General features: G+C 64.8%; 1 protein-coding gene and 1 long non-coding RNA gene across 2 annotated transcripts in view; one reads left to right on the top strand and one right to left on the bottom strand.

Annotated features, from left to right (window-relative positions):
* LOC116463883 (mucin-6) overlaps nt 1-14,986 on the bottom strand; it is a 25,175-nt gene extending 10,189 nt beyond the window's left edge. The window contains exons 1-26 of the mRNA XM_032147184.2: nt 14,113-14,986; nt 10,667-10,729; nt 9,461-9,701; nt 9,256-9,382; nt 8,826-8,916; nt 8,542-8,651; nt 8,168-8,375; nt 7,747-7,869; nt 7,110-7,230; nt 6,843-6,981; nt 6,661-6,765; nt 6,504-6,576; nt 6,261-6,398; nt 5,842-6,003; nt 5,580-5,674; nt 5,300-5,432; nt 4,883-5,132; nt 4,757-4,809; nt 4,557-4,666; nt 3,945-4,096; nt 3,617-3,758; nt 3,422-3,532; nt 2,800-2,985; nt 2,462-2,701; nt 1,565-1,721; nt 1,133-1,276 (exon numbers count right to left, since the gene is read on the bottom strand). Coding sequence (XP_032003075.1) covers nt 1,133-1,276; nt 1,565-1,721; nt 2,462-2,701; nt 2,800-2,985; nt 3,422-3,532; nt 3,617-3,758; nt 3,945-4,096; nt 4,557-4,666; nt 4,757-4,809; nt 4,883-5,132; nt 5,300-5,432; nt 5,580-5,674; nt 5,842-6,003; nt 6,261-6,398; nt 6,504-6,576; nt 6,661-6,765; nt 6,843-6,981; nt 7,110-7,230; nt 7,747-7,869; nt 8,168-8,375; nt 8,542-8,651; nt 8,826-8,916; nt 9,256-9,382; nt 9,461-9,701; nt 10,667-10,729; nt 14,113-14,242 — 3,604 coding nt within the window. The 5' untranslated portion in view covers nt 14,243-14,986. The remainder of the gene's footprint in view (nt 1-1,132; nt 1,277-1,564; nt 1,722-2,461; nt 2,702-2,799; nt 2,986-3,421; nt 3,533-3,616; nt 3,759-3,944; nt 4,097-4,556; nt 4,667-4,756; nt 4,810-4,882; nt 5,133-5,299; nt 5,433-5,579; nt 5,675-5,841; nt 6,004-6,260; nt 6,399-6,503; nt 6,577-6,660; nt 6,766-6,842; nt 6,982-7,109; nt 7,231-7,746; nt 7,870-8,167; nt 8,376-8,541; nt 8,652-8,825; nt 8,917-9,255; nt 9,383-9,460; nt 9,702-10,666; nt 10,730-14,112) is intronic.
* On the top strand, nt 7,822-13,141 carry LOC116463884 (uncharacterized). The gene is made up of 3 exons (XR_004246802.2): nt 7,822-7,890; nt 8,914-9,574; nt 12,334-13,141. It is a non-coding gene; the product is annotated as an uncharacterized LOC116463884 (long non-coding RNA).
* Nucleotides 14,987-15,794: the final 808 nt, after the last annotated feature.

The raw sequence follows: 15,794 nt of genomic DNA, 5'->3' as shown, positions 1-15,794 counted from the left end.
CCCCTCACTCGCTCCCTCTGCCCTCTGCAGCCCCGCGCCCCTCACTCGCTCCCTCTGCCCTCTGCAGCCCCGCACCCATCACTCGCTCGCTCTGCCCTCTGCAGCCCTGCACCCCTCACCCGCTCGCTCTGCCCACTGCCCTGGCTTTCTCAAGGGTTCTGGGCATGAGGCTGCTCCTGGCTGCTCCTCTGGACACTTTCCTGGCTCCCCTCCTCACTTTTCCCATCCTCGCCCTCACATCTGCCTCCCACCAAGGGCCCCAACCACTCTGTGTGGCACAGAAGCCTGTGGCTCTCCCACCCCAGCCTGCCTTTCTCCCCTCCGTGGTGGGTGCCTCGGCCGACACTGGGTCTGCCTCCTTAAGCACCTCTCCCTGGCTGGGAGGGAAACTCCACGGTGCAGGACTGTTTGTTTTGTGTAAGGCCAGGTCCCCTGACCTGGAACCGGCCTGGAGGACAGAGGTGCTCAGGATGCATCTGCTGAGTGACTGTGTGTGTGAAAGAAGGAATGTGCAAATGAATGCATGAATGTGCGTGTGTGTACGAGCGAGTGTGCGTGAATAAGCAAGCATGAATGAATATGTGTGAATGAGTGTGCATGAATGAATGTTGAATGTGCGTGAATGTGCATGAGTGAATGTGCGTGAGTGAATGAACAAATGTGCGTAAATGCATGAATCTGCATGAGTGTGCATGAATGTGCGTGAGTGAATGTGTGAATGAGCATGAATGAATGTGTGTGAATGTGTTGAGTGAATGCGTGAATGAATGTGAATGAATGAGCGTGAATATGTTGAATGAGTGTGCGTGAGTGAATGAGTGTGAATGGATGAATGTGTGTGGAGTGAATGTGTGTGAATGAATGTGCGTGAATGTGCATGAGTGTGTGTGAGTGAACAAATGTGCGTGAATGAATATGGGTGAATGAATGCATGAATCTGCATGAATGAATGTGAATGTGCGTGACTGAATGAATGTGTGTGAATGAATGTGCGCAAATTAATGAATGTGTGAATTAATGAGCATGAATGAATGAATGTATGAATGAATGAATGTGTGTGAATGAATGAATGTGCATGAATGAGTGAATGGGTCCCCCTGTGTATCTGCATTGCCTCCCCGCCACCTGGCACCTTCGATGTTGCTGCCTGGGACGCTCTGTGGCTGGCTGGGGCAGAGGCAGGGCTGGTAGTGCCACGTGCAGTTGGCCTCCTGTGTGTACTGGTACTCGCCATTGCTGTCCTGCGTGTGCGTGTTGTAGAAGCCGCAGTAGATGGCTGGGAGGAAGAGAGCCGTCAGCTGGTGGGGTTCCTGGCCCTGGCCCTGACCCGGTGGTTCCCCTGGGCATGCGTGGAACCTGAGCGTGGGCAGGGAGGGTCTGGGCCCTCTTGGTGAAGCCTCCCCTGGGCAGCTGGGGGCTGCGGGAGGGCCAGGGTGGCCCTGCAGGGCACGGCCCGGCGCCTGTCCAGGGAGAGGGGCCTGTGGGCAAGGGCAGCTCTGCGCCGGCCCTTAGTGGTGCTGGGTGGCAGGGGCTGGAGCAACCTGTGGGTGGGGTGGTCACTCACGGCAGAAGTCCGGGGTCCTCCAGTCCACGCACACACCCTTGTCCAGACAGGCTTGGGCGTAGGCAGCCACGGCATCGCACAGACACTCACAGTCCCCGCCACTGTCACACCCACATGCGTCGCGCACGCAGGCCTCGTAGTAGGGCAGGTGGTATACCTGCAGGGGCATGTGCCAGTCAGTGCCTGGCCTCCGAGGGATGGCGGCGCACCAGGCTTTGCCACCTGCAGGGCCCTCAGGGTGGTCAGGCCAGAGTGTGGCGGTAAGGGCGCTGGGACTCGGTGAGCGGCACCACGTGGACCTCAGCCCTGACCGCCAGCCACACTCCCGGAGCCGATGCTGCCACGGAGGCCTGACCCGAGCTCGCGCCTTGAGAACCGCCATCGGGATCAAGGTGCCACTGCTGCTAACCATGGCCACTGCAGTCCCGCCCAGGGTCTCCGCTCCCCCCACGTCACGCTCACATTCAGCGGGCCAGTGCCATGCCGTTCCACCACGGGGTGCCCCCGTCCTCTCAGTTCTTACTGCGCCATGATGTCCGGATCACACCCTGGGCTGGGAAGTGCACGCCCTGCATCCTGGCGGTCTCCCTGACCACCAGCTCCTGAGCAGGGGGCCCACCAGGTGATGCTGCCCCAGGGGACTCACGGCACTGTCTGGGGGTGCTATTGGCATCTGGTGGGCGGAGGCCAGGGGGCTGCTAAACAGCCACAGTGCACGAGTCGGCCCCACATCAGGGCCCTGCACTCAGGCAGAGGGTCTGAACCTCTCTGCACCCTGACCTGGCTGGTCTGGGATCCCATGGAGGGAGAACCGTGCCTGGCTTCCCCACCCCCTCCCCCGCCCCCACCGGACATTTGTGGAGGGACAGGCGCACAGCCCTCGTGCCCGGTGCCCACCTTGCTGTGGCAGGTGGCAAAGGTCTGGCTGTTGATGATGGCGCACTTGCGCTCGGCCCAGGAGCGCCGGAAGGCGTTGAGACTGCAGGGGTCCGCCACGAAGCTCACGTCCCCGCACAGCGGGCTCTCCTTCCACGAGTTCACAAACTCCAGCTCGCTGGACGCCACATACTTGCTGCGCGTCTCGAAGTCATCCTTCATGTTCCCATTGAAGTTGCCACACAAGCCGCAGAGGGGATCCTGCAGGCAGCGGCATCAGGCCGGACCCAGGGGCCATGCCATCTGTCTCCACCCCTGTGTCAGGGAGGGCCTGGGAGGACGCAGAGAGCGTGCGGTACCTGGGAGGCACGGGCGATCCTGATGAGGACGGTCATGTGCCTGTTCCAGATGAGCGTCAGGTTGTACCTCCCGGGGACACTGATGTCCACGACAAGGCTCAGCGCACCTGGCGTCACCCCGAGCTGCACGTGGGGCTCCTCCCCGGTGACCGTGTAGTTTCTGTCTGCCAGCACCACGGACAGGCCCTGTGGGGTGGGGTTGGCATAGGACTGCCTGTCTGTCTCCCCTGGCCCCTGGCACGGCCGTGCTGGACCGAGCTCTCGGAGGCAGAGCTGCCCAGGTCTGTTAAGGCCATGCACAGGAGTGCCTGCTGAGAGCCAGCTTGGGGCAGAAGGGCCTGGCATGCCTGGCACAGGGCTGAGGGCTGAAGCTCGGGCTTCCTGGAGAGTCCCTCCCCTCTGCCTGGGAGACATTCCGCAGCCCCTGAAACCTTGTGGGGGACAAGCACCCCTGGTCCTGAGCGTCTGGCCCGGGAGGGGCAGCAGGCACCCCTCAAGGAGAGGCAGGCGGGGAGGGCTGCACCTCGGGGCAGGACCTGGAGGCTCCAGTGGGCAGGATCCAGATGTGTGGCAGGGGCCCTACCGCCCATCCTGCCCTGCCAGAGTCTGCCTGGCTGCTCACCCCTAGGAAGATCTTGATGGCCCGTGAGCATGTGACCCCGGAGTTCCCACAGATGACATTCTCTGTCAGGATCTTGAAGGTGGGCTGTGAATCGTTGACACTACAGCCGTCCTGCAGGGAGAGGGCACTGAGGAGGAGCCCTGGGGGCCGTGCCTCTGGGTCCCTGGCCCCTGCGGCCCTGCGCCGGGTGGTTACCGTGGCCAGGATGTACTCGCAGTTGCCGTCGAATACAAAGCGCTGGCCATCGAAGGTGATGACGTGGCCCTCCCCGTAGAGGGTGCAGGTGGATGGGCAGTGGGTGCCCTGCTGGCAGGCCCACCTCCCCCTCGAGCAGGTGCTGTGGAGACAGCAGGGTGTGGATGGCGGGCCTGAGGCCCTCCTGCCATACTGGGTGTGGTCCCTGGAGAGGCCAGGCTACACCTCTGGACGCCCCCGCCTCCGGGACAGCCCCACCCTGGGCAGCCCCCGCCTGCCCCAGAAGGCCCCAGGAGCCCAGGGCGTCTGAAGCGAGGCTTTGTCTCACCAGGTCCTGCAGTCAGTGTGGAGCTCAGCTCCTCCAGGGTAGGAGACCCCCGAGAACTCACACGGGCACTCCTCGGGGGGCACACACTGCCCGTCGGCATTCTCGTAGAGTCCCTCGGCGCAGACACAGCCAGACTCACACTTGGTGGGCACCTGGAGGGAGGCAGGTCAGTGGCTCCTGGGAGGGTGGCCTCAGCCAGCCGCTGCCCAGCCGTGGGCCCCTCTGAGACCTGCCGGCGTGTCTCCCAGGCCCTCCCCCTGAATACAGCCCTGCTCTGTGGCCTTTGTGGGCAGCTGGGCTTACTGCCTTAGCAGTTTCCCCCACCTCGTGGAAGGTCCTGGGACCCAGTGCACACGGCTGGGCTGCTATACTCACCCCCACACGTGGGCAGCCCACCCTCCCCAAGCTGGTGCCCACTGTCCTCAGGGAGCCCTGCAGACGAGCCCCCGGGGCCTCCAGCTGCCCAGCCACAGGGCCGCTCCCACCTCGTGGCCAGCCCCAGGCACCCGCCGCAGGGCAGAATGTGGCCGGGTCTCCTGGAGTTCTGTGGAAACCCCCTCACGGCTCAGCTGGGGCCTGGGCGTTATCCCCGCTCCTCGCGCGCCCCCTTACGCAGGCAACACCGGTGGCCAGCATCTGGCATGTGGGGGCACAGGCCGCCCCAAACTTGTTCTCGGAGGACTGGCTGCAGGACTCGAAGGTCTTAGGGGCCTGGCAGGAGGCTGCAGGAAAGAGGGGTGTGCAGTCAGGACACTCAGAGGAAGCTGGGGCCCCTCACAGTCCCAGCCTGCGGCCGGCGCTGCTGTACGTACCCAGGAACATCTGTGGCCGCTGCGGGCAACTCAGCCGCCCGTTCATGCAGTGGCTGCAAGAGAGCGCCTGCGTGAGCCCCCGGGGCCTGGCAGGGACCCCCGCCTGGCCCCTGCCTGGTCCCTCACCAGGTGACGCCGTTGATGACGGTGGACTGCTCGGCCAGGATGAACTTGTAACCCTCCAGTGTGCACGGGCACTGGGCCTTGCGCACACACTCGCCCTTGTGGTTCAGGTAGGTGCCATTGGGGCAGTTGCAACCGTCCACGGGCACGGCGCTGGGGTGGCACTCGGCGGCACGGTCCGACAGCGACAGGCAGGTGCGCTCACAGGCTTGGCTGTTGTAGCTGAAGGTGGTGTTGCCCGTGCAGGGGACGGCTGTGGGGGACACAGGCATCAGCCCCCCTGGGAGGGGGCGGCCGGGAGGGCGAGCTTGGGTTCCGCTGCCTGCAGGGCACTGCAGAGCCTCAGAGCTTGGGGCCCCAGGACACCCCCTCGTAAGCCCAGCCTGCCGTGACCCTGCTTAAGCCCCATCGGGCACTCACTGCAGTTGTCCACACTGCTTCTCCAGCCCCAGAGCAGGACGCCCCGAGAGGAGCAGGCGTGTACGTAGTCTCCCAGGGCGGCGCAGATGTGGGGAAAGGTCTCCTCGTAGTTGCAGGCCTGGTACACGCACCTCTGCGGGCAGAGAGCCAGCATGCGCTGGTGGCAGGCATCCTGCCCTGGGGACGTGGGGGTCCCAAACCTATGCCCTTGGGTGCCTGAGACCTTGTCAGCCACTACGGCCTCCCCTGCAGCCCTCCCAAGACGCCCTCGGGCCCTCACCTTGTAGAAGGGCGCAGGGTTCACCGTGGCGTGGCACCTCTCGAACACCGTGCCTGTCCTCAGCAGCACAGAGCAGTGGGTCTCCGCACACACCTCTGGGGACGACAGGCCCGGGCGTGAGTCCCGGCCCCTCCCCATTCCAGCCACGGCTCCTCCCAGGGACCCTCCACCCTGGCAGCTGGGCCTGTGGTCGAGTCCAGGGGTCTGTCAGAACTGTGTGTGCTGCGGGAGCCGCTGGGGGAGTGGGGGGCCGGACACTCACTGTTGAGCTGGCTCATGGAGCAGGGGTCAGTCTCACGCTCCAGAGCGGCCGGACAGTTCCCCGCCCGCCAGGAGTCCACAAACAGCGTGGCGGTGCCCTCGGCGATACCCACGCTGGTGGTGAAGTCATCCGTCGTGTCCCCGTTGAAGTTGCCACAGAGTCCTGAGCCGGCGGGGCGTCAGCTCGACTTGAGCCCATCCCTCCCGCACCCATTCCTGCCCACACGCCCTGGAGCTCCTGTCCTTCCTCTAACAGTGCCCTGGGTGAGAGGCTGCGGGGGCCACACGTGCCTGTTACCCCCAGGGGCTCCCCAGACACAGAGGGTTGTGTGAACCTCTCTTGGACCTTCTCCTCCCCTGGTCATGGCCAGATCCTGTAGGGATGAGGCAACAGGGCCACCTGGAGGGGCAGGGACTCACCTCTGGTCTGACCTCTGAACTGGGGCCCAACAGTGACATAGGCCTGGAAGACGGGGCGCAGCTGGACCACGAGCTCCAGCCCGAAGCTGGTGGCCATCTGGAGGTGAGTGGACGTCTGCCTGAAGACCGTGATGTTGCCTGCAGGACGCAGTGCTCAATGGGCCGTCTGGGCCCCCTCCCCGCCCACTGCAGCCCACCCCGAAGGCACAGCTCGGGGGGGTCACGGACTGGGCCAGGACGTACGAGTCTTGTACGGCAGCCACTTGGCTTCTCCGTTGTTGGTGACCACCTCGTCCTGAGAGATCACAATTTTGTCCTGGAGAGAGGGTGGCCTGAGTCAGGGCGCAGGCACCAGGGAGCGGAGCCCTGCTGGCAGGGACGGGCGCAGGAAAGGCCTTACCTGCCTGGAGAGGTAGACCACAGCCACCAGGGAGGTCTCGGAGTGTGAGAAGCCGGACTTGTCATACACAGCCATGAGGGCACCGTCCTCGGGAAGCTGGGGGCTCTGGGAGGGAGTGGGGCTCAGACACGGGTGGGGTCGCCGGGAGTGCCCCTCCCCACGGGCCACAGGGCTCGTCCTACCTGGAGGAGGATGTAGGTGCAGGTGCCGTGGAAGCGGTAGGGCCTGGCGTCGAACGTGGTGACAAAGGAGCCACCTTCCAGGGAGCAGTGGCCGGGACATGGCCGCTCCGTGCACGCCCAGCGGCCCAGGGTGCACCGGCTGTGGGTGGGCGTGGGGGCAGTGGCATGGTGGGCACGGCCGCTGGAGCCGGACAGCACAGCCCTGCCCGCCCTAGGCCAGCGGAACTCCTGCCGGCCGGCCAGAGCCCCCTCCAGCGCCTCACTCACCAGGTTTGGCAGGCGGCTACTGTGACCTCCCCGGGGGCATACATGGCACCGTTGAGCACACAGGGGCACTGGGTGACGGGCACGCAGGTGTGGTTATTGGAGAGGTCATTGAGGACCGTACCTGCAGGAGAGGGTCTTCTTGGGGCTTGGGTGGGACTGACCGTCTCCCACTCTCCCCTCCCTGGCTCCAGGGAGACGCCCCCTCCAGCCTGGGCCGTGACTTCTCACTCCAGCTGCACTTGCATTCACAACTCTATGCCAGGCCCTGGGCATGCACAGCCCCTTGTGCCAATGTGCCCAGGCCAGGTTCTTGGTGAGTGGTGGCCTCCAGCAGGCAGGGACGTGTAACTGTCCCTTGGGCCCAGCTCAAACTCTGCCTTCTCTTGGCAGCTCCTAGATCCCAGTGAGCAGCCCTCACCGCCTGTGGGTTTGCAGGGGTGGCCATGGCCGGGGGACCTGCAGGCTGTAAGCGTCCGGGCGGGAAAAGCCTGTCCCAGGGCAAGAGGCGCCGGAGCTGGGACTCAGACGGAGGAATGTTGGGGTGAGCCGGGTCGGGGTGGGTGGGGTCTAACATCCCCTTGTCCCTGTACTCTCTCCAGGGGTCCCAGGGAGAGTGAGTGCCTGCGACTGCCCTCACCTTCCGGGCAGAAGCACCCGAAGGTGCAGGAGCTGGAGCAGCTGTGCTGCGGGTTGGAGCAGGTCTTCACGCAGGCCGAGCCACACTCCTGGTACACCTGGTTGGCTGGGCACTGACCCACGGCTGTGGGCACACGCGGCTCCGGTGAGAGGGTCCCACCCCCCCACCCCTCCCTGCCCCACACCCCCCACCCCTCCTTGCCCCACACCCCCCACCCCTCCTTGCCACACCCCCCCACCCCTCCTTGCCCCACCCCAGCTTGGTGGAGGACTTAGCCCAGCCCCTCCTCCATCTAGAAGCAGCAGCAAGGACCTCAGACCAGGAGGGATGCAGGCGTCCCGTCAGGCAGTCCAGGGGCTGGGAGAGCTGGGTCTGGAGCCCTCGGCCTCCCCACCCCTCCCCCTCCCTTCCCTGGACTCACAGCACAGGCCGGGGCCCCGCCAGCGGCGGACAGGCTGGCCCACCATGCTGCATTGGCGGGAGTACTCGGACAGGGTGGCGCAGCTGCTGTTCTGAGGGCCTGTCTGGGTGGCTGCGGCCACGTCCACCTGGCAGCTTAGCACGAAGGGCTCCTTGGACACGCTGCACTCAGGGGCCACCAGGGTCAGCAGCTGGGTGCAGATCCGGGCCTGGGAGGGCCACTCAGGGTCATGGGGGCAAAGGCCACACCCCATGCCACCACGACTGGGGAGGTCGGGTAGGGCGTATGTGATGGGGCTGCTTGTGGGGGCCCTTGGTGGTCTCGGCGACCCTGTCAGACCTGGGCTCAGCCCCACCTGGAGCCCCCTTGCTTACGTGCTGGGCCTGCCGGACGTGGGTGCTGGGGACGTCCTCCAAGGTGCAGATCTCGCCGGGGTCGTCCAGCTTCTGGAGGGCAGCGAACTTGTGGGGTTCCAGGAACTTGCCTGGGGGTGCAGAACGGGGGTCAGCACCGTGGGGGCTGGGCCTCAGAGGCCCCCCTGCCCTGCCCCCCACCTGGAGGCCCCCAGCCCTGCCCCCCACCTACCCTCCTTGCTCAGAACAGAGGCCCCCCCAGCCCTGGCCCCACCTAGAGGCCCCCCAGAGGCCCCCCCACCTACCCTCCTCACTGACAAACTCGTTGGTCACCTTCCCATCAAAGTTCCCGCAGAGCCCGCACATCTGACCCATGTACTTCTGCTCCACCAGAACCTGCGGGAGACAGCTCTGCTGGGGGCCAGGGGGCCTCTCATCCGCTGTGGAGGGCTCTCAGTTCCTGCTCCTGGACCCAGAGCCCGCACCGTCCACCCACTTGCCCGTCTGCCTCTTCTTGTGGGAGCCTAATTTTCCAGCGGAGAAGCCAAGTCACCCACAAAACCTAGTCCTGGCTCATGTTGCTGGCCAGGGGTCAGCACTGCTTGGCACGAAGGGCCTGGCTGCATGGCAGCCTGAGGGCTGGCCGGGACCCCCAAGGAGGGCAGCCCTTCCCGAGTCCCACCTGCCCCCCAGTGCTGCGGGTCTCCAGGCCCACCCTGGCCCCTCTCTCCTCACCATGAGGTGGCTGTCAGGACCCCACACGACTTCCAGCTCCAGCTCCAGCTGCTTGGCCACCAGCCGCACGCTCTGGCCGAAGGGTGTGATCTGGAGCCCATTGCTGGTGTAGGGCAGGCTGACGACCCTGTGGGGTGAGGGCAGTCGGTGGTCGCCCCTCAGTCCTCCGGCCCCCGAGCCCCCGGGCCCCAGCCCCCCGACCTACCCGATGTCCTTGACTGAGATGGTGGCTTCGCTCACGGTGACGACAGAGGACCCCAGCTCCACGATGATCCGCGAGATGCTCCCGTCTGGGCCTCGCCGCAGCTGGACACTGAAGGTAGGGAAGGCGTCCTTGCAGGTGGCCGCGAAGATGTAGTTGCACGTCCCCGAGAAGTAGTACACATGGTGGTCGAAGGTGGAGAAGTGACCGGCCCCCCACGTGGAGCACTGGCCTTTGTCCGGGGCTGCAGAGAGAGCAGACACAGCCCTGTGTCCCCACCATCCTGGCCAGGCAGGGCTAGGGCAGGGAGGGAGGTCGCTTGTCTCCCTGGGCCAGGGTTTTTGAGTTGGGGCCAGGCTGTGGAAACCCCAGGCATCCAATGAACCTGAGTGCTATGGTATATGCCTGGCCAGGAGTCAGCACTGCTGTGGGCATATGTACACACGTGTGTGGGGGTACACGTATGTGTGGTGTGTGTGTGCACGTATGTGCGTGTCTCGGGGTGTGTGCATACATGTGTATCAGGTGTGTCCATGTGTGTTGGAGGGCTGTGTAGGTGTGTATGATACATACCTGCATGTGTGTTGGGTGTGATTGTGTTGCGTGCATGTGTGTGTTTGTGTGAGCTGGGCATGTGTGTTGAGTGCATGTGTGTGCATGCTGGGTGTGTGCATGTGTGTTGGGTGCATGTCTCAGGTGTGTAGAGTGTGTACATAGGGTGCATGTGCATGTGTGTGTAGGGTGTGTGTGTTGGGTGCATGCACATATGTAAGTCATGTGCGTGTTGTATGTGTGCATGTTTGCATGTCTGGAATGTGTGTGCATGGGTGTTGGGTGTGTGTGCACATGTGTGTCGGGTGTGTGTGTGTAGGTTATGTGTGTTGGGTGCATGTGCATGTGTGTTGGGTTGTGTGTCTGTGTGTAGAGTGTGTGTTGAGTGTGTGTGTGATGTGTGCTCATGCATCTGTGTCATGTACATGTGTATGCATGTATCAGGTGTGTATGCATGTGTGTATTCGGTTTGTGTGCATGTGCGTGTGTTGGGTGCATGTGCATGTGTGTTCATGTTGGTGCATGTATGTGTGTGTATGTATGTTGGATGTGTGTGTCTTGGGGGTGACCTGGGCTCCGGGCCCCTCTCTCCTGCACATTGGGCCTGGGTGGTCTGGGCGGTCTGGGCGGCAGGATCAGTGGCCGCCATGTTCTTACCTGTCTGTGGAGAGTCCTTCAGCCTCTGGAGGCCTGGGCTGGTGGAGGAGGTGTTGGCCAGACCTGTGTGGACGGGACCCGCAGTCAGTGTGGGGCTGCCCTGTTGTCCCTGAGGGCGCCGCTCACCTCTGCTCAGGGCTGCTCCGCCCGTTTCCCTGCACACACTCTGCGTGCAAGAAGTGTCCGTGGCCCGTGGGGCTCGAGGCCTCAACAGCAAGCCAAGCGCTTGGCCTCCCGTGCTGTCCTTCAGAAGCCCCAGCTTCCTCCCTGCTCTCGTTCACTTCTTCGTTCGTCCACTCAGTCCCAGTTCAGCCGTCAGCCCCTCGGGGTTCGGCAGATGACGGGCACCCTGTGTGCAGGGTACTCATCCCTGGGGCTTCTGGGCAGGGTGAGGAGGGGCTGGTGTGGGTGGCAGGGGCTTGACAGCAGAGCCGACAGAGCAGGCTGTGCCCACCTCCCCAGCTTGGCTGCCTGGTTTCCCCGAGGGGTCTGCGCCAAGGCCCCACAGCCTGTTCTCCCTGCTCTCAGTGGCTCCGGGGCTCTAAACATGGCCGCTTTCCTGCACGTCAGCCTTGAGACAGCCTCGATGTCAGGCCTGGCACTGAGGCCACTGTTGTCAGAGAAACGTCCAGATAGCCCAGTCATGGTGACTCCAGGGCAGGGCAGCGGGGGACGTCCCACCCTGACTCCCAGAGGCTGGGGTGGGGCTGACACCCCCCAGGTCCCACCCCCTTTACCCAGAGGGAGACTTCTCCCACCTCTGGGTCATTCCCCAGACCCTGCCTCTGGGGCTATGGCCCTTCTTGTGGCTCCCATGAGCCCCCAATGTCTGAGTGCTGGTGGGGCACCTGAGCAGGACCTGTGACCTCTCCAGACCCCTCTTGGGGCCGGGCCCCTCCTTGCCCCTGCCCATTGGTTAGCAGGGCACTCACAGCATCTCCCTCCAAGTGTGGCTCAGAGATCCCGTTCCTGCCACTCCCCACCTGTGCTCCCACCCCAGGCTCTGCCCACTTCCTGGGACTTACTTGTTGCTGGTCCCATTACTGCTGGACACCCGTGTCTCCTGTGACTCTGGGGCAGGGGCCTGTCAGCTGGGGGATGGTGTTGCCTGTGGTCCAGGGAGGAGCCAGGCTGCCTGTCCCCCGGCTGCCTGTCCCCCGGCCGCCTGTCCCCCGGCCGCCTGGGTGGGTCCTCTCTGGCACAGGCAGGAGGTCGGGTATTTGAGTGACTGGATTTAAGGAGAATGCCAGCCTTGGCTATGTGGGACACATATTTGGCTGTGGTCCCCTTTGGCCTTGAGATTGTTTTCTGATGGGCTGCACCTGGCTTATCCCCAGTGTAAGCTGAGTTTACTCCAGACTAGGGTGGGCACGGCACCCAGTAGGTGTTGTGGTCCTCAGCACCCCCACCATTCCTTCCAGGAATGATCTACAGGGCTCAGAAGCACCTGCTGTAGGAGCGTGCAGCACACGGAACCCTCAGCCGTGGAACTCAGTGGTTCCTGGGACGGGGCCCTCGCTGGCCTCTGGTCGGGGAGGGGTGGGAGAGCTCTGAGCGGGAGGAGGAGTCGGCTGCCCGCTGCTAGGCCAGCACCTCTGGAGGCTGCAGAGCTGTGACCGGTCTCCCCTGGGCAATGCCCCCTGCAACTCAGTCTCTCCACCTTTCAGATGGGGAATGGCACTTGGGAGCCGTCCCCGCTGCAGCACAGACACCTCGGACCCGTGCTTCGGTGCCCTCGGCCCTGCCAGGCTGGCTCCACTGCCCCGGATGGGTGCCTCATTGCTGCATCCCCGTGCCCCCAACCGCCCTCGCCCTGCTCCACCCGCAGGAGGCTCCCCGAGTCCACTGGCTCCAAGTCGGCTGCCTCCAGCTCTGTCTGAAGCCCAGCGGGAGGCTCCTGCGTTCCTGCCCAGACTGGCTGTGCTTCCCCTCGGCTGATCCCTTGGCCAGGCCCAGGGGTATCTGGGCGGATTGGTCCGCCACCCCCGGCCTCTCAGCCCCTGGACGAGCACGAGGCGGCAGGTGCTCGCTGTTCCTTCTGCACGCTTGGCGGCCGCCCACCCCTGCCTCCCGGCCCACCTTGGCCCAGGCCTGCAGCCCGGCTGTCCGACCCCACGCTCTGCCGGCTGAGGCCCCTCCCATCCTGGCAGAGACAGCGCTTAGAGATTATTTGCTGGGGTGACGGGTGGACACCCCCACTTGGCCCTCCACCCTCTGCACTGCCCACAGCCGAGACCTCCTGCCTCCCTGGGCCTCACCACACCTCCCTCCCTGGCTCCAGAGTGGTGGCCCGAGGGACTAGGGGTCGCGCTCTGCTGCAAGTTCAGCCCCACTTCCTGGCACTTGTCCCCAAGCTGTGCCAGGTGTGCAGGTGGGGGCCGGGGTCCCAAGCAGACGGCACCACTGGGAGGGTTCAGAGACCCCCACATCTCCCACGGTTGAAGGGTGGTGCCCAGTGTGGTGGGGAAGGGGCTTCAAGGGAGAGAAGGGGTGGGGCGGGCTTGGGGTGCCCTACAGTGGGGCACCCCTGGGGGGGTCCCACTGTGCTCTGAGCCCGAGGCGCCCAGGTTGGCAGCAGCTCCAAGGGCGAGCTCTGTCCCACCAGCATCCACCCCAGGGGGCTCCCGGCTGTGGAGGAGGGTCAGGGGCCAGCTTGGAGAGGAAGGAGGAGCAGGGAACACAGAGGCCCTCGGGCTGGTGCCTTGGTTGGCAAGAGGGGTCTCCCCAGGCCTCAGGCTGTGGCCACAGAGGGACCCCTTGGGGCTGGCTCCTTCTGGGGGCCTGGGGTGGGACTGGTGGCCACCTGCAGCAGCCGCAGGGCAGGTGGTTGGCAGAGGATCCAGGATGTCAGTCCCTCCTGGATCCTGCCTGAGCTGGGTAGGAGAGCGGGGGGAGAGGGCAGGCTGCCTGCGGCGGTTCTGAGCCCAGGATGGCCGTACACCTTCCCCTCCCTTCCCCCGATGGCGGCCACACCAGGGGAGGCAGCGTCCCCCACTTCTGTAGACTAGGAAACTGAGGCCCAGGGCAGCAGAGACTGTGCCTCTGTCCCCCACACTCCAGAGACCTCTCAGGACTCAGGACCCCACTCGGGGAGGGAGAGCGCCAGGCCTGGGCACCAGCACAGCAGCCCGCTGTTCCTGCGGGACCTCCGGACCCCACTCCAGCTGAGCGTCCTCCCCTGCTGGCCGCTGTGCCAGCTCACAGGAGGGCATCCCTGCCCAGGCCCCATGGAGTCCCTGACCCCAACTGGCAGAGCCCAGCGCTGTGGCTGCTGGGGGGACCCGGGCCTGGCAGCGGGGGCTGGTCACGGAGCCGAGGTGGGGCCTCCCATCCATCAGCATCCGTGTGGGCCGGCCGAGTTGGCGAGGCGAGAAGGCCCAGAGACTCCTGCACACAGGGCCCCTCTGAGGGCACCGCGGTGTCCGGCGCCCCTCGACCTCACTCACCAGCGCTGAGCAGGGCTCCGCAACAGGACAGCAGCAGCCACGGCCGGAGCATGGTGCACAGGGGAGAGGAGCTCGCGCTGGGCCCGGCAGGCCTGCTGCTGCCACCTGTGCGGCTCCAACAGCCAGTCATGGGTGCCTTATATAGGGTGGCAGGCCCTCCCTTGCCACACCTGCCTGCGCCCCACGGTCCAGCCCCTTAATCACCACTGCCGGCGGGCGCAGCGGTGGCCAAACAGGATCTGGGCCTACTTTATCAGGACTCGGCTTTCTTTGGAAAATCCTGCAGGCAGCGGCCCCATTATCACCCACTCCCAGTGGGGGGCTGACGCATGCACACCCCCAAAGGTCCTGCAAACACCCCCTGCATGGGGCCATCCCGGCCCAGGCCCTCCCCGCTGCTGGGTCAACGTGGGCACTGTCAGCCACACGCCTGGTGGCCAGGATGGGCCTGCTGGGGGAGGTCGAGGGCCCTGGGGCACCTTCTCTGCCCCTTCTGGGGATCCCAGTGCTGACCCAGCTTGGGGGGAACCCTGCTGCACCTGAATCCCAGGACCCCCTGAAGGGCGCTGGGCCCACCACTCACCCTGAGTTCCCTGCCCAGCAGGAAAGATCACCCAGTGGGAGGGACCTTGCCGGGGGTGTTGGGGAGCAGGGGCTCCGCCGTCTGGGACAGGCAGCAGCCTTGGGGCTCAGACGGGCTGCCCTGGAGGCTTGAGGAGCTACCGTGTCTTTGCAGCCCACCGGGTCCCAGGCTCGCTGCTGAAGACCCCTCCACAGCTGTTTTCTTCCCCCTCCGAGTGCTGTCGGCAGCTGTCTTGGGCACAGGAACTCGGGGGCCGCTCGTCTGCTGGGGCATCTCTGCGGGGCTGTGGGGTCGCCGGTACGCTCCTGACCCCTTCAGGCAGAGGGGCAGGGACTGGGATGACCAGGGGGCCTCGCCTGTGGAGGCACGTGCCACGCCTGAGGGGCCGGGGCCAGGGCAAAGTCTGGTGACATCGGGGTGGTGCTGGTGGCTGGCAGTGGGGGAGGGAGGTGTAGGTCTGAGCGGTCGCCAGGATTGCCCCAGCCTCGTTTGGGAGCCCAGGGACCCCTCCCGAAGGGGATTTTGGCCCCCGACACCGACAGGAGCCCTTGCTGGCCTCAGGGCTACTCCCACCACCTGTCAGCATCCTGGTCTGAGCCGGGAGGGACCCCAAGGCCACCTGGTCCCCCTGGACCGGGCTCCCCACATGGGGCTGCACCCCCGTCCCACAGGTAAGCTGAGCCCGCTGGCTGGGACCTGAGCCTGCCACCTCTGTCCCACCTGTGCCCACATGCCTGGGAGCCGCCCCCCCTGCCCCCGGAAGAGGCCCCAGGGCCACGCATGCCACACGCAGTAGGCGTTGTGTTTCACTTAAATCAGCTTCAGTTTTGCAGAACGTTGCTTGAAGTTACAATAAATTGTTTTCGTAGGAAACTGCTGTACGTGTGCTGCCCCCCACCAGGAGCCCCACGCCAGGCATTCTGGGTGTTCCTGCTCTCATCTGTTCTTCTTTTTAATTTTTTAGTTTTGTAGAGACGAGGTCTCACTTTGTTGTCCAGGCTGGTCTTGAACTCCTGGACTCAAGAGATCCTCCTGCCTCAGCCTCCCAGAGTGCTGAGATGACAGGCATGAGCCACCGTGTCCGGCCTTGGCTGTCCCT

Source organism: Hylobates moloch, unplaced genomic scaffold, assembly GCF_009828535.3.
Source record: "Hylobates moloch isolate HMO894 unplaced genomic scaffold, HMol_V3 SCAFFOLD_74, whole genome shotgun sequence".
In the NCBI taxonomy this organism is placed as follows: Eukaryota; Metazoa; Chordata; class Mammalia; order Primates; family Hylobatidae; genus Hylobates; species Hylobates moloch.
The sequence above is the reverse complement of the archived record's forward strand: the minus strand, read 5'-3'. Positions and strand labels throughout refer to the sequence as shown.